Source organism: Rhinolophus sinicus, chromosome 17, assembly GCF_057876585.1.
Source record: "Rhinolophus sinicus isolate RSI-liver-muscle chromosome 17, RSI-T2T, whole genome shotgun sequence".
Lineage (NCBI taxonomy): Eukaryota > Metazoa > Chordata > Mammalia > Chiroptera > Rhinolophidae > Rhinolophus > Rhinolophus sinicus.
This window is the reverse complement of record NC_142517.1, coordinates 7774461-7800132: the sequence shown is the minus strand read 5'-3', so window position 1 is coordinate 7800132 and position 25672 is coordinate 7774461. Positions and strand designations below refer to the sequence as shown.

Genomic DNA, 25672 nt, shown 5'->3' with positions numbered 1-25672 from the left:
AGAGCCAAGCCCCTCACTTCCCGGTAAGACCCCTTTCTCTCCCGGGACAAGCCGGCCTGGGCCTGCACCTGCGCCCACCTCCTGCCTTTCCAAGCGAGGAGACCTGCAGTGAGGACCCAGTGCGGGCCCGGGCCTGCTAAGAAGAAAGAAGGCTGCTCTCTGGCAGGCAGGGCTCCCACTGTGTTTAAGCAAGACTTTAAGTGGCCTAGCAGGAAGAGCAATGCCCACCCCTCTGACGTCTCCCCAGCGAGGTCTGCAATGCACACACACTAATGCTTGCGTAAGAAGTCTAAGCAGCTCCACTTTCTGCACGTACCATGCCCGCTGAAAACAGAGATGAAGGCATGGAACCGTGAACTCACCCCTTGTCAGGACAGCACGGCAAATTCTGGACACAAACACAGCAACGCTGTGGCCAGTGGTCCAAGGGCACACTGAGTGGGCATTTCCACTCTACCATGTACTAGGTGTGCAATCTTAGACAATCTCTTCCCCCCCGTTATTTTTAAAGTGGGGTAGTTGCGAGGCTTAAATAAAATACTGCACACAGATGTCAGAGGGATAGTGGATGGGGGGAAGGAGGCTGCCCCAGTGTGAGGGATATAAATGATAGACGTCTAACCAGTACTTTGTTTTGTGCACCTAAAACGAATAAAATAAAAGAGACAGGAAACAAAAACCACTGCACATAAAGGACTTGCAGTATTACTAATATTTAATAAATGTTATTGTCTCAGGTGTCAGTGTGGTCCAGTTTTTATTATAAGCACATATTTGCTTCTGTGACAATGACATGATACCTACTCTGACCCACCCCATCCCCCAATCACACGCAGTTGTCCTGAATGTTAACTGACAAGCATGGAAACGCTGTGAAAAGTATAAATTCAGAGCCAAGATCTAACAAGTACTCATCAGAGCACACTTTATATAAAAACTGTACTCAGAGAGAAGTCGATAGCCTAAAATGCTTTTATAATTTAAAAAAGAAAGGCAAAGACACATAATTCAAAATGTCCAACGGACCACAAAAATGTTTCTCCTAATCCTAATCCCCATTAAAATGAGAGAAATGCAGCAGAATAAAAGAGTTAAACACCCACCACAAAGAGCACGGGGAACGGACGTTGGTGACGAGAGATTTAAACTCATTCTGGAAAACTGAACTAGAGGGAGGAATGAGGAGGCAGGCCCCAGTTTTCTCCTTCATTTAGTAACGACGAATTAACTGCCCATTCATAAAAATCAGTCAGCACTGGACGGGCCCTCTCATCATCTAATTTCCTGGTTCTGAGAGAGCAGTGCGGCTGGGAGGGGGAGGGACCGTACCACCTGGGGCCTCTGCCTACCACAGGTGCCACAGGTGGGTCGGGTTTGGAGGGCAATGGGCTGCAGCACAGGGAACCCCCATTCCAGCCCAACAATCTCATTCTCAGACTGGAAACCAAGCATGGAAAATTCCAATTGATCTGACCGAGCTCAGAGCAGCAGAAGCCCGGCTGGCACCCAGAACTGCCGAGCACTACCCCATACGCCCCCCTCCAAACCCACCCACTGCCAGGGCACCCCTGAACCCAGTGGTATCAGAGCAGGAGAGAAGCACAGCTTCTCGCCCTTTTCCAGCTGCTGAGTCAGATAAGAAGCAGGACACCCAGTGAAAGACCACACACGGAGGCCGGCTGACCCCGGTCCCTCACCACCTCCCTCTCTCCTCATGTTCAGTCCTTTTCTCAGACTTCTTCCTTCAGGACGGCTGTTTATTTTGAGATACGAGGAAGTGCCATTAGCACGGCACATCTATCCTCACTTACAGCTCGGGAGCCCCAGCATCTGCTCTGTCCCCTGCAGATACCCTTCAAGGTCCTAGGGGCCACCACTCCATCCCACGGACCAGAAAAAGTTAAAGAAACCGGATTAAGTATGTAATTGTTTAACAGAAACCATCCATTGACTATACATGATTCTACATAAAGTAAGCCTAGTTTTAAAATGTTTAAGTCATCACACCCACCATAGGAGGTGATCACAAGCACATCAGTGAAGTTACGTAAACGCTGTTTGCAAATTATGGAGGAGCTCAGCAGATGCCTGGAGAATCTTTAGCTCTTCTGTCCGCAGTGTTTCCACCAAAGTTAGTTGGTTTAGCAAAGCCACGTCTTCATCTTTCATATGAGAAACCTGGAAGTTATTTTGAAACAAATGTTTATTGTAATGAAATATACATAAATTGAAATTTACCATTTTGACCACTTTAAAATGTACAATTCAGGGGTGTTAAGTACACGTTATGTAACCATGAACACTATCCAACTCCAGAACTGTTCTATTATCCCAAACAGAAACTGTGTGCCCACTAGACAATCACTCCCACTTCGCCCTCCCCCCAGCTCCTGGTAACCTTCACTTTCTGTCTCCATGAGTTTACGTCGTCTAGACATCTCACGTAAGTGGAATCATGGAGTATTTGTCTTCTTGTATTCTGGCTTATTTCACTTAGCACAATGTCATCAAGGTTCATTACATTTTGTAATCCCAGTAATGTTTTCATTCAAATGAGCTGATTTCTCATTTAATTAAAACATTTACTAAATAAAACTAAAAGGGAAAGAGTACTTAAATATCTATTACCAAGAATTCATGCAACAATTTTACCTGTTAAAAGGTGCAGACACAAGGCTAACAGTCAGAAAAACAGATTGCATCAATGTTCATTTAAGCCATTAAACAACCCATAAGGAGGTGTAACAGCCCCACCCAACATGTATAGGACAAATAACTCCTGTAAGAAAAAGACGCAAAATTCCAGAAACATACCTTTTGAAGCACAGCATTAGTCTCCTCTATGAAATAATGGCATATTTTCTGGGCTATGTCCAAACTTGTCTGCTCATTTGTATCTGAAATTATTTCCCCAAGAAGTACTTTTTTCCAGCACGTACTAGAACCAAAATGTTCAGTGAGGTCATTTCAGCAGGCTCACAAAAAAACAGAGAAGGCTTCTACACCCAACACAACACACAAATTCCTCTCCCACCTTTCCAGAAGCGTAATAAAACTCATTCATACGCAGCTTCCCTAACTCCCACCACATACATGCAGTTGCTGAGAGGAAGAAGAGAGGGGACTGGCACTCTTTTATTATCACGCAATCCTGTGTCAGGCACCTAGTAAGTGGTCAGTCACCTCCACCAGCCACGGGAATACAGAAGGAGAACAGGATGGTGAGTCCACAGCAAAAGGCCTAAGGAGCAAAAGGCGGCCGAGTATCCTCTCTTTGAGTGACAGTCTTTCCTAAAACATGGCAAACTGAATGGAACATATTTCACAAAGGAAGATGCTCTAAGGATCAAAGGAGGAATCTAAGTGAAGCCCTTCTCTGCATGCAGCTCAGTCCTGTTTTGAACTACAGAGGCTCAGAGGCCATGCGGTTCGGAGGGCAGGTGGGGCCAGATCTGCAGGCAGAGTGCAGGGTTTCAGGGTAGGCCAGAGGGAGCCACAGCAGGATGCCGAGCCGGAAGGTGGCAGAGCCAGCTCTATGCCAAGAAGAAAGAGGGTGGAGGAACAGATTCCAGACACGGAGAATCTGAAGTGGAAGCAGCTCAGAAGGGGAAAGACTTGCAGTATCCGAGTGGAAGTACACAGAAGGTGCTTAGAAACTCAGTAGAAACTCAAACAGCTGACCAGCCACAAAGGAAATAAAGTCTCAGATGTCTTCAGCTTTAGGGATGACAGATGAAACCTCAGGAATAGATGAGTTTTCAGGAAAGAATGGAAGGAAACTACTATGCGCCAGGCACCGTGTTTCGTACGTAATCATATCTAATTTAATCTTCACAACCGTCTAGCAAAGGCAACATTATCCCCATGTTAGACACAAAGAAACTGAAAATTAGGACCAGTAAAGAACTCACGCTAAGTGGCAAAGCTAATGAGAGGCAGAAATCACACACACACACACACACACACACACACAGCTGATGAGAGGCAGAAATCTCTCTCTCTCTCTCTCTCTCTCTCTCTCTCTCTCTCTCTCTCTCCTGAAAAGGACTCATATCTTTTTCCAAGAGGATATGAAGACATTTACGTAGGTACACAAGAGAGAAAATAAATGCAAGATGAGTAGACAGGGAAAATAAGACAAAAGAAAGATGAGAGGAGAGAAGGAAAGACACAGCAACCAGGATACATGGCTGCCTTAAAATCCTGCACATTCAGTGGACCGCAAATCTGCCTCTGAGTTTCCTAGTGAGCAATAAGGAGGGAAACACATCAGATACAAAGTCACGGTGTCTGTAAGACAAATCCACCATCTGCTGAGAATAAACAGCTATTTCTGGTGTTGAGACCAGGGAGCAATTTTCTCCCTGAGTTTCTACAGAAGAACAAGGAAGCAGTATCATAACAACGTAACAGGCTTCATTAAATGAGCGCCAGCTACTTGTGGGCTCCATGCTCAGGGTGATTTCCAGGCATCGTCTCATTGAGTCCTCCCAGCTCCTCTAGGATGGGGCCCACCACCTCCAGGAAGTCCTCCCTGCACACAGTTTCCTCACCTGAGCTTCTGCTCCATAGTGGGCATTACTCCCCGGCCCCCTGACAAGCCCAGGCTGAAGGAGCTGTGGGCTGGGCACACACAGCTGTGTGAGCTGAGGACCCAAAGGCCCAGGAAACATTAGGGCCTCCGCAGGCTGCGGTGTCCATCAAGGGCCCCTCCACCTGACCCCCCAGAGAAACACCCAGGCCTCCCCAGGGCCAGAGGTCTGAGCTGCCCCTGGGGCAGAACCAGGGGGGCCCTTCATCAGGAGCTCTGTTTGCTCCTGGGAACAAACTACCTACTCAGAGCGCTTCCTCTGAACAGGTCCCATGCACACCCTTTGGGCGCGTTTCCCCTGAACAACACAACAGGTGGCATGTCACCAGGGGGACATATCTGGGTGCACTACAAAGTTCCCAGGACCATGCACTCTGATTATGATGCTAAAACCAGAATTCCAGAAGTGGTGAAAACTTAGTACTGAAACACTCACCACATAGGCAAGTTACCTAAAGAATACGCAACCCCAATATGCACAATTGCATTCCTGATTATAACTACAGCTCGTGACCAACACACGTGAAACTTACAATACTGAAGCTTCCAGGCATAACAACTTAAGAGCTGTGAGCAGCCTCCAAGATGGTCCATCCCATCCAAATGTCAAGTTTCTAAAGTAAAAAAGCAAAGACAAATCCGTCATTTCAGTACTTCATGACACCATGGCAAATGGCTAAGGAGCCCAACCTTTTTTTAAAGGGGTACTAAACATTATATAACCTGTGAATTTGGTCACAAAGACAAAAGAAAAAAATAAGTCTGCAAACACTTAAGAATAAAGCCTGAGTAATAGAAAATTCTTTAAAAAATAAAAATTAAAAAAAAAAGAGGATTTTCCAATTTATTTTGGTTAAGAAGCTGAACTTCAATGAGGAGGCCACAGCCAGAAGGCACGTGCCACAGGTCAAGTGAGACAAATGATGAAGAATCTGCGTTACCCTTGGGACCAAATGGCAACCACTACAGCTAGACTGCCCTCGTACTGAGGCTGGATTAGTTAAAGCTTAGTTTTATCGACAGAAGAATATTTGAAAGGGAGAGCCTTGACCTTGTTTATCCCATTCGGCTGGAATCACCTGGCTGCCCCACAGGTGGGTGACTGAGGCCAGCCTGGCCCCCAGGAGGAGCCCAGTGCCATCCCACCCCACCCCAGGTCAGAGACAAACACACTGGGCCACCAATCAATCCATGTAGGGCTCTTTTCTGGTACAGTAATTTAATATTTCAAGTGGGTACCTTATGTTTCCAACATGTACAGGGCAAAGAAACAAACTTTCTTGAAAAGTATCTTCCACTCCTTGTGTGCCCACAACATCAAACACAATTTACTGCACATAGTAAGTGCTCAATAAATACCTACCTGTCAAGTGGTGCGAGTCAGGAGGTATGTCACACCTCTAGAAACCCTAACCCTCAATTTTTCATCAAAATTTTCTGAAGGAATAATTTTGAGAGAAAGAAACACTTACTCTATAAAGCCATGATCCTTTAAAATGGAAATCTTTTTGTTCATCTGTTTATCTGTTGATGGAAGATACTTAACAAGTATATCTACATTAAAAAAAAATCAGACTGAGATTTAGGGTATAATTCAGACAAAAATATAGACCTTTCCTTCTCAGCTTAGCAAACAAGACATAAGTAAACAGTTTGCCTAATTCATACCAAAAAAAAAAAAAAACTACTCAGGTCCAACTCAGTGAGATCATAATTAGCCCTTGAAAAGCTACAAGAATTCCAGGGCAGGGAACCAAACATCCACAACCTCAGCTCATGCGGCCACTAAGCAAACCGACCAACAAAACCAGGTCACTAAGCCATGAGCAGGACAGCTGGGAAGTTACATCACCAAAAGTGTAGGCTCTGTACAAACACGAGGAAATGTTTACAGTATTAAGTTTTTAAAAGCCAGAATTCAAAACTGTCCGGACACTAGTGATTGTAATCATAAACAACTGAAAGTGAATATAAAAATTAACAGTTACTTGGAGCCATAAGGTAATGAGGGCTTTTTCTATTTTTAAATTACTTTTTATATTTGTGTTTCTTTTTCAAATGTAAAAATAACTGACACATAAATTTTGTTCACAAATCAGTATTTCATGGTCACCAATATTAAAGTTATTCTGATTATATGAGGCTAATCTCAAAGCTAGTTTTCTAAAAGAACCAGCCAGGCCATTTTTGCTTTTCTATTTTATTTTGATAAATAACATTATTCTGCCTAAAGGGTGGTGTAGTATCACCTCAATCGAGTTTCTATTTCCATCAGAACTTATATTAAAACTACCTCAAATTATACACTCAACAAATCTCTGGCCAGGTCTTCAACCTAGAAAACTGTCTCTGCTGCTTCAGGAGAAGGGGGGAAAAAATCAGCCTGCGATGCACTGTTTTTCATGCTATATTTGGAATTTTCATAGCATAAATTGAAGAGCTCAATTATTATTTTAAAAATAGCAATACCCATCTGATACTCTACAAAATAGGGTATTAGATGGGCACTGCGCTTATTAGAGAGACCATTTCATGGATGGTGTAGATGCCTGACCACTGCACTTTCCACCTGAAGCTGAATAATACTAAATGTCAACAATAATTTAATATATATATATATATACACACACACATATATATATATATGTATATATACACACACACAGGATGTGGAGTACAGCATAGGGAATAGAGTTGTTGGTACTGTAACAGTTATATACAATGTCAGAGAGATAGTAGAATGGGGGAAGGGCTATCACTTTGTGAGGGGTGTAAACGTCTATTACATTGTTTTGTACACCTGAAACTAACAATAATAAAACGAAATAGCAATACCAATGATAATGGCTACCTAGACGATAAAAGAACATAAATGAAATCAATAGTTCATCATGGCATTAAACCCCCAAACAAGGTGTGTGTGATATATTTATCTCTGTGATCAGCACAGTGCCTTCCACACACTAGGTGCTTAATATTTTCTATTGGTTGCGCCCTAATCCTAGTCAGTGACAGTAACAATGTCTCTGTCACTAAAATTTTGTCTCTGTCACAAAAATTTCCTTTTCTTTCCATCTGTTAATATTGTATTTATGTCCATAGCAGTTTTCCTTGCCTTCCATTGTATTGTCTGACCTAATGCGATAAAACCATTCTCAGTTCTTATCCTCAATATCGATCAAAGCTTTACTGTTTTTACTTCAATACTGAAAGTGTGTGGTCAGTACGAGTAAGGCTAGCCTACCTCAGGGAAAATAAATGATATGCATTTTAAGATTTGCCATTTTTATTAAAATTTAAAATAACCACATCTGCAATGGAGAAAAAAAATTTGTGTCACTTTGTGGTAAGAACCAAAGTTAATTCTAACCTTCTGAGACATAAACACAAGCATGAGGATTACGCGTGGAAACGAATCCATACTCCAGGAGCAGCCGCTGGTTATCGTGAGGGCCGTAGCAGATGAACACCTCCTCGTGCTGTCTACACCTGGAAGCTGTTCTGATTTCATAACAGCAAGTTTCCTCATTAAAAGCTGCTTTTACCTTGAAAGGAAAATCATTAAAAGATTTTTTTTTTTAAACGCAAAGAGTAAAACTAAAAAGATGAAGTTACTGTACCAATTGAAGCCAGATGTAGCTTTCAAACACCCATCACTGAATTTAACCACATGTGGCCCAAACGCCACGTCTGCACTCTGCCTTTGTTCACCTCGACTTCACCCCACTGGTGAGGGAGGGAATCCTGCCCAGGGTTCTGAGGATGGCCGAACACACACAACCTGACAATGGACAGATGTGACTGACAGCAGTTTATGTGGCACATGTACAGCCTGGCGGGGCAAAGCTGCAGTGTGCCCTGGAGGGTGACACAGGGCTGCACTCAGGAGCAGAGTGGCCAGCAGGGACCATGGGGAGTGGGCTTTGTAGTAACAAGAGGTTACTGGTTCCCCCGGTTCCCGTGGGAAGATGTGATTTGCTTGTTTGAATAATTTCGAGGGCTGGCAGGTGAAACCTGTTAGGCTGAGGACCAGGTGGGATGTAGCTAGTCTGGCTGATGGAGCAACGAGCCAGGTGGGAAGCCTTTCCTGCCAGGTTGGGGAGTATCCGGTCAGGCTTTGGGCCCTGTGAAGCCCAAAGATGTCAAGGCAGCACATAAAATTTCAGGTCTTACAATACCCAGCCTTTGAGCAGCATGACATTGGCTGATACTGTCATATGAATTTTTGTGACAATTTTGTTAGCCGATAGGTATAGAGGAAAATACCAAGAAGACCTAACTGCTCCCCACAGTAGGGAGTGGGTGCAAGCACTGAGGCCTCCTTACTTAGCAGCAAACCCCAGTGAGGTGAGGATGAGTACCAGGCTGAATGAAATGCCTACCTTGTGCCATCAACAACAGATCAGGGCCATGGTTTGGAGTTTCACGCCAAAAGCCAGCTGCCATGCACTCTGGACCGTGGGCCAGTAAGCTTTTTCCATAAGGGCCAGAGAGTAAATATTTGAGGCCTTTCCAGGGCCCTCAGCCACATGCCCACAGCTGCAGTATGCAGTGCCCTACACTCCTAAGTGACTAACAGCCCCGTAAAACTAAAGTCACACCAGCGGGGCCTGGCTGAGCCCCTGTACACAGTACCCTATTGTACTACACACCCCAGACATTATTTCATTGACAACCACAGAAAGAGCCTTCTAATCTTGGCCTCCTTTGCTTAATGTTGTTAGAAATGCATCTTCTTAGAGAAGTAACAGCACACAAGTCAGGAGAGCGTCCTGGCGTCAGAAAGCACAGTGAGGGCAGGGCCTCCCCACGCGCTCCTCTCACTGGCAGCGGACTAACCAGGCATCATCCATCTTCTCAGGGGAACGTGGGGTGTGAAGACGACAGCACGAGCCTGGGTCCCGGCCAGGTGCCACCGAGGGTACACGCATGGCGTACAGGTGAGCGGACCGCGGACATCCTTCACCCTCAAGGCCAGGCCTTTCCCCAGCATATAATCACCTCCTTTATGTGCCACCGAGAGGGCCTAGGGAACACGACATCTGTGACCATCCCCCAAAGCGGGCTTCATCAATTACTTCCCAGACTCCTTTTCCCCACAAATTCCATAAAGGGTTACTGAAGGCCTACTATGTGCAAGGCCCTGTGCTGAGCACTGGGATTACAAAGAAGAACAAGGCAAAGTCCCCGTCCTCTAAGACTGCAGAGCTCAGAGCAGGAAGTAGCAAGTCGATCAGTGACGACTGCCACGATGACAGATGACAGCAAGGCCACCACGTTTAAAAGGGAGTAGGACAGTTCTAGAAGGAGGAAGGAAGACTCTGCACCAAGGTGAGGGAGGGAGGGGCAGGCGGCTGGTTAAGCCCATCCAGTGGATATAGCACCAGGATGTGTGGGCCTGGAGAGCCCTGAAGGAAACCTGGGCAAAGGAACAGGATGCCAGGAAGGAAAATGGGGACGGGAGGAGACAGGAGCATACCTGACGGCAGGTAGGTTTACCTAAAGCCAGCTACACTGTTCCCGGTGGTTTCACTCACTAGTCAAAGTCACAGGTTCTACATGTCAGAGTCCTTCCAATCAAAACGGAACATGTATCCACTTGTCAACTTCTCACCTGGACCTCTGGGCTGTGATTCAGCAGATCCAGGTATGGGGCGAGTGCACAGGTGTCTGGCTCTGCAGAAAAGCACTGCCTCCGCCCGAGCTTCATGTACACAGCTCTGGTGTTGACGGTGCACCACGCCCACAGGAGGGCGCTGTAGCTAAAGATGTTCTCAACAGCCTCAGAAAACAGAGGCTGCAGGGAAGAGAAAAAGTCTCTGGAGGAAGTAAAGAACTCCTGCACGTGGGTTCTCTGCTCTCTGGCCTTTGCTTTCAAAGGTTTGGGAAGAAGATTCACCACTTCCGGCTCCAAACAAACAGGGCAGGTGTACGTCTTCGGTAAAATCTCCAGGTAAGGCTTCCAGGGAGAACGAGTCCCAGCATGCTTTTCTGCAACTAAAAAGGTGCACAGAGCCAGCAGCGGAGACGGATGAGGCTGCCACCTTTTACAATGAAAAGCCCGATTAAAGGACTTACTTTTATTCAAAATATGGGGTAAGCAAAAGATGCAGACATCCTAGAGGTTTGCTCTGCTCCCAGAGGGACTGTGCCACAGCGTCAGGACACCCAGTTTCCATAATGCACCGAGGGGGCTCTTCCTCCCCCGAGGCTCTCCTCTTCCCATCTTCCCGCAAATATAAGTGCTCTGAGCAAGTCACACCAATAAAGGAGCTGACTCACTAACCCAGCTTTGTTTGCAAAAGATTCCTTTTCTTTGCAAACACCTGTTTGCTCCCAACTTGTCTCTTTAGTTTTAAAGCTTTTGGAAGTCCACTTGTTTCATATGGGTAATGACATAAAACTTGGGGGTGGAAAGAACCTGGACTTGCCCCATCCACTGGGAATGAGTAGTTACGTATTTCAATTTTAGTTATTTAAAATTAAATGTTGAAAATTCAATTCCTCAGTCACACTGGCCACATTTCAAATGCTCAATGCCTATACGTGGCTACTAGCTGCCACACTGGACAACACAGAGTGAATTGAAGCATTTCTATCACGGCATAAGTTCTACTGTATGATACTAACCTAGACGGAAAAATATATACGGTATTAAGTTGGTGCAAAAGTAATTGCGGTTTAAAAGGTTAAAAATGCAAAAACCGCAATTACTTTTGCACCACCCTAATAATAAAAGCTCATTATATATTATTACAGTTCTAAAGCTTTTGTTCCTAAACTTACCCATTCTATTGCAAATTATACATCGCGGCATTTTTATTTGTGACCTATAAAGATCTCATGTTGCATGAATGTATTTAGAAAAACTTTACATTAATTCTTCAAAGTTTCAGATTCTTATACTACCATACATTCAACTCAAAATTTCAGAATGATACGGAAAACATTAATACTAAGAGCATCCGTGCTTCTCCTCAGGCCAATAAATATACATCAGCCAGAGAGGAAAGCCCAGAAGTCACCCTGGGTTAAGAAGCAATACAATCTCTCAACCCTCAAGATTTAGAAACGCCTCCTGCTGAGGCTCTCACCCACACTGTCCTCAGAAAGCCCCCAAACAGAGGCCGCTATAAGACAAGCCAGACAGTCCCCACTCCCAGGCCGACCTCCCCTCTTCTATGCTAAGGAACACTGACACTTTCGTAACGTCAACAGCCCTTCATAGTTGAAAGAGAATTCAAGCAAGTACAATAAGAGTAAAAATAAAAGAGAGTAATTAACATTTGTCAAGCTCTACTATGAAGGAGAACAGGCTACTATGAGTTAAGACACCCCGCCATGATGTACCTCTGTTATCCCATCTAGTCTTCATTTTCTAGTAAGCAATAGAGCAGGATTCAAACCCACATCCCAGGCCGCCAATTAAAGACCTTTATAAAATGCAGTTTACAATGAATTAAGCACAAACTTCACAGACATCATTTCAGATGTCTGCTGCCTATGCAAAGGGGCTGCTCCTACTGAACCCTGCCTTAGGTGACACACTGGCCAAGGACCCAGACGTCAAAGGAGAAGCTCCTGCACCAGATGAGCCTGTCAGTGGTCACTTACTTAGCAACGTACGCCCCTAAGTAGCTCCTCATCACTGTGTCCGTGGTGATCAGGCAACTCTCGGGCAACGAAATAATCACCTGTCCCTCCTTATCAGAAGAGAAAGGAAAGTTTAGAAAGTCCATGCTTTGGGAAGGACACGCGAGTATGTGTCTTTTCAAGTCCTTAATTCCACCATCACCTACTAAGAACCCAGGACAACCCACCCACAGACCACCAAGGAGCCGAGTCAACAGATGCAGATCAGGCTGCTCCAACACAGGTAGCCATAGGTAGGGGAGTCACACCACTATAGTCTCACTGGAGGCTGGATCCACATGACCTGCAACCTGCCGTCCGCTTCTCTGCCTGCCAACCAACCGACCAACTAACCAACGCAGCTGCGGCAGTTATATCAGTGGCTAATGGCTAACTGGTTACAGCTGATGGCAAACTAGCCACAGCTGACGGCTGTCTACTACCCGAGCCAGCACCTTTCCACGTGAGGCCGAGAGCCTGGAAACTGCTCTCTGAGACTCTGTCCCCACACTGGCATCTGAGCTGGTGAAAAAATCTCAGGCAAAAATCGTCTGGGTGCAATTTCTGGTTTCCTCATGTCAATTGAGATTAAGCTGAATGATCACTACCATCCCTTCCTGTTCTGACACCCATAACTTTCTGATTGAAAAAAAAAAAGCCACACAATAAAATGTTCTTTATCTTGACTGGGGTAAATCTCTCGGTGGCCGGTTAGCTCAGTGGGTTAGAGCGTGGTGCTAATAACACCAAGGTTGCCGGTTTGATCCCTGCACGGGCCACTGTGAGCTGTGCCCTCCTTAAAAAAAAAAAAAAAAAGGTGTATAAGAAGAAGAAAAAAGACTCAACAAACTAGACACTTAAAATCTACGCATTTCATTACGTGTCAAGTTTAACAAAAAGGCCATATTTAAAAGTACACGTAAAAAAAAGTACATAAAAAAAAGAACTATCATACCTTTCAAACTTTTTTAAAGTACATGTAAAGCAACTGCCAATTATCATTTCATGATCTAAACAAACAAAACCTATAGTTACTGCTGTATACATAAGAGCTTTATTTCTCCTCCGCAAATTCTGCTACAGAATGAAGTCAATTACACCTCTGTTCAAAAAATAAAAATATTGCAAAACAATGTGAATTGCTTCATACTATTGAGCTGTACACCTCAAAATGGTTAAGGTGGTAAATTTTATGTTATGTACATTTTACCACAATTAAAAATTTAAAAAAAATAAAAATAGCATAATAGAATTACAACATTAAAAGCTACCATTCTTTAGGCTAAATATATGTACATAGCTGGGTTTTATGTAAGTTAAGGAATTAAAAATAAATAATTTTTAAATAATTAAAAATAAGTTAAGGAATGAATTTGTAGCTTGCAGAAAACTGTAGCTTTACAGAAAACAGCACAGGGAGAAGGAAAATAGACCTTGGAGATCATCTGTCATTCACTTCCCGTTTTCCAGGTGAGGAAGCAGAAGCCCAGAGGGTTGGGGCTGTGCTCCCTCCGGAGCCACAGATGGCTGAAGGCATCCTGGGCAAGACGGGTTCCGAGGCTCCGAGGCCTCCTCCCTCTGCTGGCTCAGCTTCTACTTACTTGACTCAGCACAGCCTCTCAGAGGAGGGCAGCTCCCTCCCTGGCATGTTTAAAATATGATCTGATTTCTGTAATTTGTTGACGGAGCCTGCTCGCTGCCTGCCCCAACATGCCTTCTCTCCTTCTCCTCTCCACTGCAATCCCATTGGAACGGCACAGTGACAGGGAAAGGACCCCACGTCTCACTTCCCTCACAGCTGGCTGGGCCATGTCCCTGGTCACTGGCAGATGAGACGGGGTTAGAATTTCCTCGACAGGAGAAAGTCTGCCCTTCCTCACCCCCTTGCTCGGTCCCGCTGCTCAAGGTCCAGGTTCTATATCCGGGACCTGAGGGTGTAGGGGTCCCTCCAAGGACATGGGTACAGAGCTAGAAGGAATCAGGGCCTCTGATGGCCATGGGACCACGCCAGCCCAGGTCTGCCTATCCAGGCTCATTTACATGATAGCAAAATAAACTGCTCAGTTTAAGCATTGTTACTTTGGGTTTGTCTCTTATACGCAGCAAACTTAATTCCAACAGACAGAATTGAACTCAAACATATCCATTAGATAGAAAAAATGCCTCCATGTCTGAAATATTTTTAACTCACGTGATTTGAATCACCAAAACAAAGCAGCAACATCTACATTGGATTTCAAGGATATGAGAGAAATTCTCACCCGCAGGGACGTTTTGCTCATCAGCCCTCTTCCTGTACCTAGGAACACAAAGATGGAAAAAGGGTAAAGCCTAGTATATCCTCAAGGTCTCAGAGATACCGTTTTGAATAAAAGAGGTGAACGAACTTCAAAATTATACAAAGCTGAAGTCTCGCATCCTTGGATTCCCAGAGGATCAAGAAGCTATTCTGGAAAATGTCCCGACTTCCTTTGGGGTTTGTTTTGTAATCACTGAAGGGCAAAGTAAGCTTCAGAGTCGCGACCTAAAGATCACGGGCTTTATACAGATCTGCTGCTGGGTCTCTTACAGGAGCCTGTAAGCTGGACTCTCTCCCCTGGGGGCCACCGGCTGGTACGGGCAGCCTACCCCTAATGCTCACCCAACCTCAGAGACCTCAGGCCACACTTACCCACTACCACAACCCAGCCGTCCCCAGCAATGAGACTGAGACCTCTGTGACTGACCAGTAACATCCAGTCAGGTCCCACAAAGCCTGTGGACTACACCCTCCCCTCCCCGACGAGGCAACCCATTAAGCGTGCTCTCCTTCCCTAGGCGAGCTGGGCGGAATAGACCCAGGGCCAGCTGCTGCCCGCGAGCCACGGCCTTGGCCAGAGCACAGACACAACAGCAAGTTCACCAGCTCCACTGTCACCAGCACCGACATCCAGAGGTTACCCCTGTGCCCGAAGCTGCCCTCCTACAGCAGTCAGATGACAGTGTTTCGGGCGGGCACAGGTCTAGTATGACCCACAAGTATTAAAGGGGGTCGAAAGTATTCATCTCTTCAAATTCAGACTTCTTGACCTTGTTTCTCTCGGCTAAGGGGGGAATATAATTCAGCAGAGGTCAGTGTCTGTGGGACCACTGGGAGCTCCCGGTGGCTGGGGGAATTCGTGCCTCACGTCCTGCATCAGGTGTCTGGCAAATTTGCTTTCATAAGTCTAACATCCCACACCAAGAAGCATACTGTTATCAGACATATGCTTTTGGTTTAAGACATTACTGAATTTTTTCTGTGTGTCCCATGGTAGAGCCAAGCATCCCAGTGGGCCAGAACCCTCCCTGGAATCAATTACTAATGAAAGGATTTTGTTTCTATGGTGCCATCCTTTAAAAGACTCGTGCTAATTTAAGTGGAAATGTCTCTCCAAACATATATATGGGCGTAAGCTGGCATATGGCATGAGTCTGGAAGATACCTGTATTTCTGTAATATAGTGTTCAACGTCAGAAACCAGGTCACAGTAACCTGCACTTCCTAAGGCAAGGTAGGAAGTGACCCTTAGGATCTTGTAAGAGTCAAGCTTCTCACAGACCTCTCGCTGCCTTCAAATTTCTGTTAAACAAACCCACGTGGGAGGCTCAGATAAGGCCAGCGCTTTGGTGGTAAAAGGAAATAGTCAACTCCCAAAGCATAAATCAGGTGAGAGTATAAACACTGACTCCTGCTACGTAGCACCTTGGGAGCCTTGCCTCGCCCCTCCACAAACAGATTAATTCCCCAGAATTTTATACATTTTGACAGACTCCCATAAATGTGAGAGTCCTATCATACATGTGGAATCTAAAGAACAAAACAAATGAACAAATAAAACATGAACAGACTCATAGATACAGAGAACAAACTGATGGTTGCCAGAAGGGAGAGGGGGTGAGAAGCTGGGTGAAAAGGTGAAGGGATTAAAAAATACAAATTGGTAGTTACAAAACAGTCATGGGGACGTTAAGTAGAACATAGAGAATATAGTCAATAATGTTGCAACAACTATGTACAGTGCCGGGGGGTACTGGACTAATCGGGGGCATCACTGCATAAATTATATAAATATCTAACCAGTATGCTTTACATCTGAAACTAATATAAAATACTATTGCATGTCAACTATAACTGAAAAAAGTAAATATTTTTTTTAAAAAAAAGAGCTAAAGATATATAAAGAACTTAGGGAAGGTGTTATGGACTGAATATTTGTGTCTCCCTAAGTTCATATGTTGAAATCCTAACCAACAATGCGACGGCATCAGGAGGTGGGGCTTTGGGAGGTGATTAGGTCACAAGGGTGGAGCCCTCACGAAAGGGATTAGTGGCCTCATAAGAAGAGACGGGGAGCTTGCTCCCGCTCCCTGCGCTCTACCATGTGAGGACTCAAGAAGATGGCAACTGGCAAACCAGGAATCGGTCCTCACTAGACACTGAATCGGCCTGCACCATGATCTTGGACTTCCCAGCCTCCAGAACTGTGAGAAACAAATTGTTCAGCTACCAGGCTATGGTTGGTCATTTGCTTCGGCAGCCCAAGCTAAGACAGAAGCTTCCTTGCCCCAAGAACTGTATGTAGTGGGCTCTGATCACTCACAAACCATTCTGCTTTAGCTCCTCTGTGACCCGGAGTGTGGGGGTGGGCCCAGAGAGAGCTGTTCCCCCTTTTTAAAAAAGCAGTAACTCTTTACTGCTCCAAATCATAGACAGGTTATTTTCTGACATTCCATTTACACCACATGCCAACTCCTGCTGGATTTTAAACCTGTTCTCCTTAAGGCAAAGTGACACCAAGGAGAAGGAGGCCTGAGGCACAATGAATCCACTCCTCATACTACTTTCTCGTCGTCATCTCGTGAAGAACTATCCAGTAAAATTGGCTTTTGCTGATCATTCCTTGACACTCAAAAACAGGAAGGTAAACATTCTGTTAGCAGCAGACAAATACAGTTCACCATCATTAAGCAGGAGTGGCCCTACTAGAAAATGGCTCAGATGAAGTATTTTAGCCCAAAGTCATCATGTGTAACTGACACACAGGGAACAACTTCACACACATCACCTCACTGGACCTGGGGTGTGGGGACTGAGCCAGGAGTGCAGTTTCCAGGCTCTCGGCCTCACGTGGAAAGGTGCTGGCTCGGGTAGTAAATGGCCATCAACTGTGATTGGATGGCCATCAGCTGTGGCTAGTTGGCCGTCAGCTGTAACCAGTGAGCCATTGGCCACTAATATAACTGCCGTGGCTACGCTAGCAGAAAATGGGGGCTAACAAGAAGATGGTGGCTGAGCCTGCAAGGGGTGCAGTGAGGTTTGCGGATTGCAGAGAGGTGGATTGCAGTTAGCAAGTGAGGTTGGTTGGCAGAGAAGCGGACGGCAGGTTGCGGATAGTGTGGCTCCTGCTTCCTATTTCTCCAACCCAGCCACCAGCGAGTCTATAGTGGTATGACTCCCCTATCTATGGCTCCGTGGGTGTTCCTTTTTGGCCTAGCCACATCCTGTGTTCTTATGTGGGCAGCAGGACCAGAGACCACGCATGACACCCTGCATGACAAGGGACATACTTGGTAAATCACTTATCTTGCATGATGTATAAGGAAGTTAATTTGCTCAAAGTTCAATTCCCTAACAGGTACTTGAATAATTCTTTTCACGGCTGACAGCAGCATTCAGAGGCTGCTGTTTAAACATGGTTTAAATTTTCTCTCAGGTGAGACGCAGCACTCCATGGCCCTAACTGCACTGCTGTCTCTGTGCCACAGCAAACCCCAAATCCTTTTGAAGAGCACCTCCCAGGGTTACCTCAAACCCACTTATGGACAGAGCTGGGTGGCCCTGCATGCAGGTCCATAGCCACAACAAGCTGCCCAACTTCTGTAAGGAATGTTCCAGAAGAGAATGCTGATCCAAACTCCGTAACAATCTCAACTTCCAGAAAAGAACATTTATCCACTCTGCTCAGGGGACTGTCACAGCTATGACCACACACAGGGCTCCTCCCCCGGCACTTGGGAGCAGAGCCACAAAGCAGCCGAGGAGCAGAATTAGCTGAGGCCTCGCCAGGACTCCTCTCCTCGAGCCACACAGAGAACAAGTACGTCCACTGGTTGGTGGGAACCTCCCATCTGGACTCAGCTGAGCCACACAATCACCCCTCACCCTACATGACTTGAAAAGTCTCATGAAACCACTATAAGTGTATTGATGAGGACACAGGTCCTCATGAGGTCACATGACACAAGTGTCTTCCCTTTGAGGACCCAGTGAAGACATTTCCCTCAGGTCTAAGTTCCAAGAATACTTGCACTTTGGCTGAATACACAATTTAGTTTTGTTTACAGAACACTAAGACTCAATCAACTGATCACATAAATTGTCTGGGCTGCTAGAAAGATGCAACTAATTTGTGGCCACCTCTGAGAGATGTACGGAATTTTATATTTGTGGCTTTTATGTATTATCCTTATCCCTGCTTTGGCCTTATTTTTCTATTCTCATTTCCTTTTTTTAACTTTTAATTTTATTTCAAAATTTTGGAATTTCTCCTTACAAGCCCATTTAAATTATTTTTACAACAAGGTAAAGCATGTTAATCCACCTTGACAAATATTATAATAACAAGGCAGGAAGCATGATACACAACACAAGATGTGCTCCCAGAGAGAATACAGCCCACCTGCAAAAGTCACCCCTGCTTTCCTGTCACCTGTGCCCACATCGCATGTGAGAAAGGTCATGAGAGTTGAATGCCAGAACTTACCTGGAAATCTAGCAGGTATTAAGTTTGGATCTTCAAACTTCCTATTTTTTAGCCACCTCTTAAGCTCTATAAATTCAGGCTTGTAGCTCTCATTCACTAATCAACAGAAAGAAAAAATGATTAAAATCACTATATAATCAGATCAAAGAAAATCTCTGATGAACTGTCTAAGTCAGTGTTATCATAAAAGTGAATAAACTTTTAAACGCACAAATAATGAAAACAAAAAAACCATATGATCATCTCAAAGAGGCAAGAAAAGCAACAGATAAAATCTAACATTCATTCCAAATACTCTCAGCAGTGAACTCCCTCAACCTGACAAAGAGTATATAACAAAAACTCTACAGCTGACAAACTGAATGATGAAAAACTGAGTGCTTTCTCCCTAAGATCAAAAACAAGGATGCTTGTTCTGCCCCCTTCTATTCAACACTGTACTGGTGGTTCCAGCCAGAGCAACAAGGGAAGAGAGATGAATAAAAGGATCTATTATGCGTTGAACTGTGTCCCCCAAAATTCCTATGCTGAGGACCTCAGAATACGACCTTATTTGGAGACAGGGTCTTGTGATGAGAAAACAGCTACTCAGAGTTACTGCCCAGGCATCTGACAGTGTGACACCCCGTTCACACCCACAGTCTGGACAGTCCGATAAAGACGCAGCTTAGCATTCCTGCCACAGGTTCCCACTTTGCTTTTCCCGGGGCACCTTTTCAAATAAACACTTAAACAGAGCTGAGCCTGTAAAAAGTTAGTGACCTGGGCCCCAACCACTTTATAAGTAATAGGTGTTTGCTGCCCTGATCTCCTTGCTCTTGACCTGGGATGGAGGACTGCCCTTCCCCCACTCACTGTGCCTGTTTCTGGGGTCTGTAAGTAACAAACCTTGTGACTTGACTTCCTTTGTGTGAATGTACTGAAACTGCGCCTTCACTCAAAACGGCCCTGGGGCTTTCACTTCCCCAAAGTGACAGCTTGGATGCTGAGGAGCCCCCTGCCGACCCGTGTGGGTGGCTGTGCCTCCTCCTGCAGCAGGTCACGGTCTGCATGCTCTTCATTTAATACAGTAGCCATGGGTCCTCCAACACATGTCTTTACAGAGATAAAATGAGGTCATTAGGGTGGGTCCTAACCCAATGTGACTGGTGTCCTTATAAAAAGGGACAATTTGGACACAGACATGCACAGAGGGAAGATGACTAAAGAGACAGAGAGAGGACAGCCCTGTACAAGCCAAGGAGAGAGGCCTGGAACACATCCTTCCATCACAGACTTCAGAAGGAATAATCCCTGCTGACATTTTGATTTTGTACTTCTGGCTTCCAGAACTGTGAGACCCAGAAATTTACAGGTGTAAATGCCAAATGAAAAATGAAGACCCAATTAAAAAACAGGCAAAGGACTTGAACAGATATTTCCCCAAAGATGACAGACAGTGAGTGAGCATATAAAAAAAGTTCAATATCACTAATCATTACGGAAACAAATCAAAACCACAATGGGTATCACCTCACACCCATTAGGAAGGCTACCAACAAAAAGCAGAAAATAAAAAATGTTGGCGACAATGTGGAAAAATTGAAACTCTTATGCACTGTTGGGGGAAATGTAAAAGGGTGCAGCTGCTGTGGAAAACAGTATGTTGGTTCCTCGAAAAATTAAAAATAGAATTATCATATGATCCAGCAATTCCAATTCTGGATATATATCCAGAATAGAAAGCAGGGACTCGAAGAAATATGTTCATAGCAGCATTATTCACAATAGCCAAGAGGTAGAAATAACTTAAATATCTTAAATAACTTCTAGATATAGATATAGACAATGGAGTATTTATTATTCAGCCTTAAAAAGAAAGGAAATTCTGGCACATGCTACATGAATGAATCTTGAGGTCATTATGCTAAGTGAAATAAGCCAATCAAAAAAGACAAACACTGCATGATTCCACTTATATGAAATATCTAGAACAGTCAAGTCATGAAATCAGAAAGTAGAATGGTGGTTACTAGGGACTGGGGGGAGAGGGAAATGAGGAGTTATTATTTAATGAGTATAGAGTTCCAATTTTACAAGATGAAAAGAGATCTGAAGATTGGTTGTACAATAAGGTGAACGTACTTAACACTATCGAATTATACTTAAATGTGGTTAAAATGGTGAATTTTATGTTACATGTATTTCACAACTGTTAAAAATAAAAAAATTTAAGAGATCTCAAATCAATAACCTAAACAGAGATACAAGATGTGATCAAATAATATCATGAATGTTTAAATTTTTTTTTTAAATTACGGCAAGACACATTGCCATTAATCTCCCTCAAAATGCTCCCCCTCGCTTCGAACACACTTATCCTGTCGTTCTTGCCACTTTCTGAAGCAGTTCTGGAAGTCCTCTTTCATGAGTGTCTTTAGATGCGCTGTTGTGGCTGCCTCCATGTCCTGAATCATTTTGACTTTGGGGAAGAGCCAGAAGTCGCACAGTGCCAGATCTGGTGAATAAGGTGGATGAGGACACAACATAAGGTTTCTATTTGACAGAAATTGCCGTACCAGAAGCTATGTGTGACACGGAGCATTGCCAGAGGATGATTTACGGCACTTTAAAACACACCTTCTCTCAACTGTAGCTCACAGCTGACTGACTGCACCGAACAAGTTGAAACTTGTCACACACTGTTACTAAGGTTCAATGTGCCACTTCCTATATTGAAGATCCCTGCCCTTCCGTTGGATGGCACTCAGCAGCAGCATTCACCACATTTTTGTGATCAGAACAGAAAGGCTCCATGTCACACATCGCTTCTAGCATACGACAATTGCTGTCAAATAAAAACATTACAGTGTGTTCTCATCCACTTTATTCATGGATCTGGCACCGTATGACTTCTGGCTCTTCCTCAAAGTCAAAATGACCATGAAAGGTAAACGTTTTGAATCAATTCAGGACATTGAGGCAGCCACGACAGCGCAACTAAAGACACTCATGAAAGAGGACTTCCAGAACTGCTTCAGAAAGTGGCAAGAACGACAGGATAAGTGTGTTCGAAGCGAGGGGAGTATTTTGTGGGCGATTAATGCTAATGTATCTTTTTACTGTAATAAATTTTTTTAATGTAAACATTCACTGTATTTTTTAATCACACCTCATATATGATCCAAGATATAAGGCTCACAAAATATGTTACCCAACCTTGAGAACAGATTTTACAGGAAGAGCATCTAATACGTGAACATTTAATGAGCAAACACAACACACCCAGCATGATGTTACCCACTGTGGGGACGGCTCACCGTGTTCTTCACCCTCAACAAGTTGACATTTTTAGTGGGGAAACAAGACTTCCATGAAAAACAATTGGAAAACCAGTAGGTCCTTAAGAATAATACCCAATAAGCATGATAACAAAGGATGACATTAGTGAAAACTGGAAATGGCATTACGAAAAATAAGATCGCAGCTCAGCCTTGAAGGTGAGAGAGAAAATGAACACGCAGGGAGAAGGAAAACAGATGTTCTAGGCTGAAGAAGTATTTTGAAGAATGGCAGAGGTGGAAATGTATGCGGTGTGCTCAGGGACAGTGAGCAGAGAACATACTCCCAACACATGGAGTGGCAGGCTGGAGCCACTTAGACAGGGAGTTAATGTCAGGAGTTTGGATAGCATGAAAAAAGGAATAAGCATCCCTGAAGTCTCCTAAACAAAAAAGGTGACATGGAACCAGTCCCTTAGGAAAGTTAGACTGACTGCAAGGAATGCAACAACCACAGCTGCAGGTAAACCAGCAAAGAGCCAGTTGAAATCATCTATGGGTAGAATGAGGAGGGAAAAGTTAAGCTAAGAAAGACCTGGCAAGATTCAGGAGGACACTGGCTACAGAGGGCAAAGAAGGGAGAACAGTAAAAGATTACCTCAGACAGGGCTGGCGTGGAGTCAACTAGGAGAAGTGTTATTAATTTTTATGAAAAATAACACTTGCATTAATGTAGTACTTTCTAGTTGGCCAAGCACTTTCACATATAGTATATTATTCAAACTGGGTGACATTGAACTTGAAATGATGAATTTATATCCAAACACTGGTATCTTATGGGTAATTAGAGGTCAGGAGGGAGGTCGGGACCACAAACAGAAACCTGGGAGTCATCCCCAGAGAAGACATAGTCAAAGTCATGAGAAATATATTTGTATTCCCACAAGGGTTATAAAGAATAGAGTGGCACTGTTAAAAAGAGTATACTTCAAGAAATATCCCCTATGAACACTGCCCCTGTGCAGTGGAGAAAAGCTATGTGCATCTGTTAATACCAATCAACAAATGATTCCTTTTTCCATCACTGGCACCAAAAAAATCAAACCCGTACCTCCTCTTGATTCAGAACTTCTGAAGAGTTTTCGTCTTCTGGTCCGGCTTGTTCTTCCTCTTCCCTTCTTCATACTAAAGGTGTAGTTTCTGTTTAGGGGCCCAAACTAAAACGAAAAGCATTTCCTTTGCCTTTCTCCCCAGTTATATGATAATCACTGTTCTTCGGACCTGTAAGGATTTAAATATACAAACATGTATTATTTGGTAAACTATTTCTCTCAAGTGTTTTTTGTATATAAAACGTTTATACTGTGAGCTAAATCTTGATCCTTTGTGCAGTAATGGAAGGCCCGTTTTATTGGTCCCTCTAAAATAGTTTTATCTTGAGGTCCTACTAAATGTGGACTAACCGTGGAAATCCTCATAATTGATCTGATAATCATGTGCTTTGGTGACTTTTTCTAATCAACATTTACTAAGCACCAATCTAGCAATACTTTTCAATGAAGAGTAGCCTTGAGCCTCCCCATCAGCTAGGAATTCTTAGAGAAAAAACAAAAATCCTCTTTCAGTTTGAAGTAAGTAATAATTCTTAGAACCAAGAGCCTGAAATAAATGCCATTAAATGGGGCTTTGCAACAGATTAGACAGAAAATGAGCCAAGCAGACAAAACATAGAAATGATCATAAAATCTAAAATAACTACTATAGTTTCTGTGTTACTTCCTTGGAAGCCTAAAAATGAAACCCATTGAAAACAACGGCAAATACAGGTAAAGGAGCGGAATATTACGCGGCCATGAATAGGAAGAAAACGTGTGCTAATATGTAAAAATGTCCCGAGATATATTAAGTGAAAAAATAAAGTTACACAACATTACAAACGCAATGATCCCTTTTAGGTTTGTTTTTGAGCACATTACGTATGTTTATAAAACAAGAGAATTTAAGGAAGAATATTTAAAAATGTGCAAGGGGAGGGGTCGTTTACTATTACTTTGGTGTCCTCTTATTCTGTGACTTATATACATGAGTACGTGACATAATGAATATTACTCGTTTATATATATACATACATATATACATGTATGTATATATATGCATGTTAACCATACAGCTGTTTTTAATCTCTAGTGCTAGAAAACACCGGACAAAAACCTATAACGAGAGTTCCAGGCACTATTAACGTCCGCTTCAGCCGTGGAAGGGTCACTGTTTGATCTACCAAAGGTTGGCGACTCGGGTCCCAGCGCCGACCGCGGCTCGTCCCCCCGGTGCCCAGCGCTCCGCCCGCACACGCCACGCCACGCGCGCGGTCCCGCGAGCCAGCTTTTCAGCGGAGCCCGGGTAACAGCACTGCAAACGGCACCATTCTCCCTCCCCCAGTCCTCGGACCTACGAGTCACCCTACGGTTCCGAAACACACCGCAGCCGCTGCCCCCGCAGTATTCGGGCCGGATGGGCCTCACGCCCGCGGGTGGCAAACGCCCGGCCTTGGGCGCCTCAGCCCGGCCCCGAGGGCCTAGCAGCGGCTTCCTGGGTCCTTCGCTAAGTGAACGGCTTCCAGCGAATGGCGCCTCCCTGTACGGGCAGTGCGATGCCAAGCCTGGCGGGGTTTGCGATCCCAAATCGGTTGTCCTGACAACGAAAAATTAAAATATATACGGAAAGCGTCAGAGCGAGCCTCTCCCGTTACCCGGGCAACCGGAAGTCCGCCGCCTCACCTCCGCGCCCGGCGGAGCCTCCAAGATGGCGCTGGCGGGGGGCGGGCCCAAGGCAAGCGGAGGCGCCAAACAGTACCGTAGACAACCAGGAATGAAAGAAGCGGGCCGCAGCAGCAGCTCCAGGGGGACAGGCTGAGCGCGGCAGGCCGGCCTTGAGTGCTCTCTAACCCAAACCAAGCGCTCGGTCGCCAGGCTCAGCCTTCTCGGCAGCGGGCATACGCCCCGCGCATGTGTAGTGTGTTCCGGCTGCGCCCAGGTCCGACTCCGGGGTAAGAAAACCCAGTGGCCCGCGGGCCGGGAACCTCCGCTCCAAAGAGCCGGCCTGCGGGGTGTTTCCTTCCGCAGTAGCGGGGAGGTACGCCTCCAGGCCCGACCCAGGCACCCAACCTGCCCCTTGGTCCGCGGCCCTCAGCCTCGTCCCACCGGGACCAACCAGCGTGGGTAACCGGTGTCTACCCGCCCAGCCCCTTCCTCCGCCCGTTTGCTCCAGTAGCCCCGCCCCATTTCGCCCTCACTGGCCTAATTGTCCCCTGTTCAGCCTTGCAGGAAAATTCCAAATCTTTTAGGTGAATCCTCCTCTCTGCGAGGGATGGAGCTCAATTTCTGCCCCACCCACCCCCACCTTGA

General features: G+C 44.9%; 1 protein-coding gene across 12 annotated transcripts in view; it reads right to left on the bottom strand.

The window, feature by feature from the left end:
• Window positions 1-697: 697 nt before the first annotated feature.
• SETD4 (SET domain containing 4) overlaps window positions 698-25672 on the bottom strand; it is a 35290-nt gene continuing 10315 nt past the window's right edge. Inside the window, exons 1-12 of one of the 12 annotated variants that reach the window (XM_088794680.1) lie at window positions 25046-25478; window positions 24721-24959; window positions 23380-23549; window positions 19009-19104; window positions 14485-14522; window positions 12206-12294; window positions 10206-10635; window positions 7962-8136; window positions 6064-6145; window positions 5125-5205; window positions 2815-2938; window positions 698-2178 (exon numbers count right to left, since the gene is read on the bottom strand). In XM_088794680.1, the coding sequence (XP_088650806.1) occupies window positions 2044-2178; window positions 2815-2938; window positions 5125-5205; window positions 6064-6145; window positions 7962-8136; window positions 10206-10635; window positions 12206-12294; window positions 14485-14522; window positions 19009-19104; window positions 23380-23452 (1323 nt within the window). In that variant the 5' untranslated portion in view covers window positions 23453-23549; window positions 24721-24959; window positions 25046-25478 and the 3' untranslated portion in view covers window positions 698-2043. The other 11 variants (XM_088794678.1, XM_088794683.1, XM_088794681.1 and 8 more) reach the window with 11 other exon arrangements.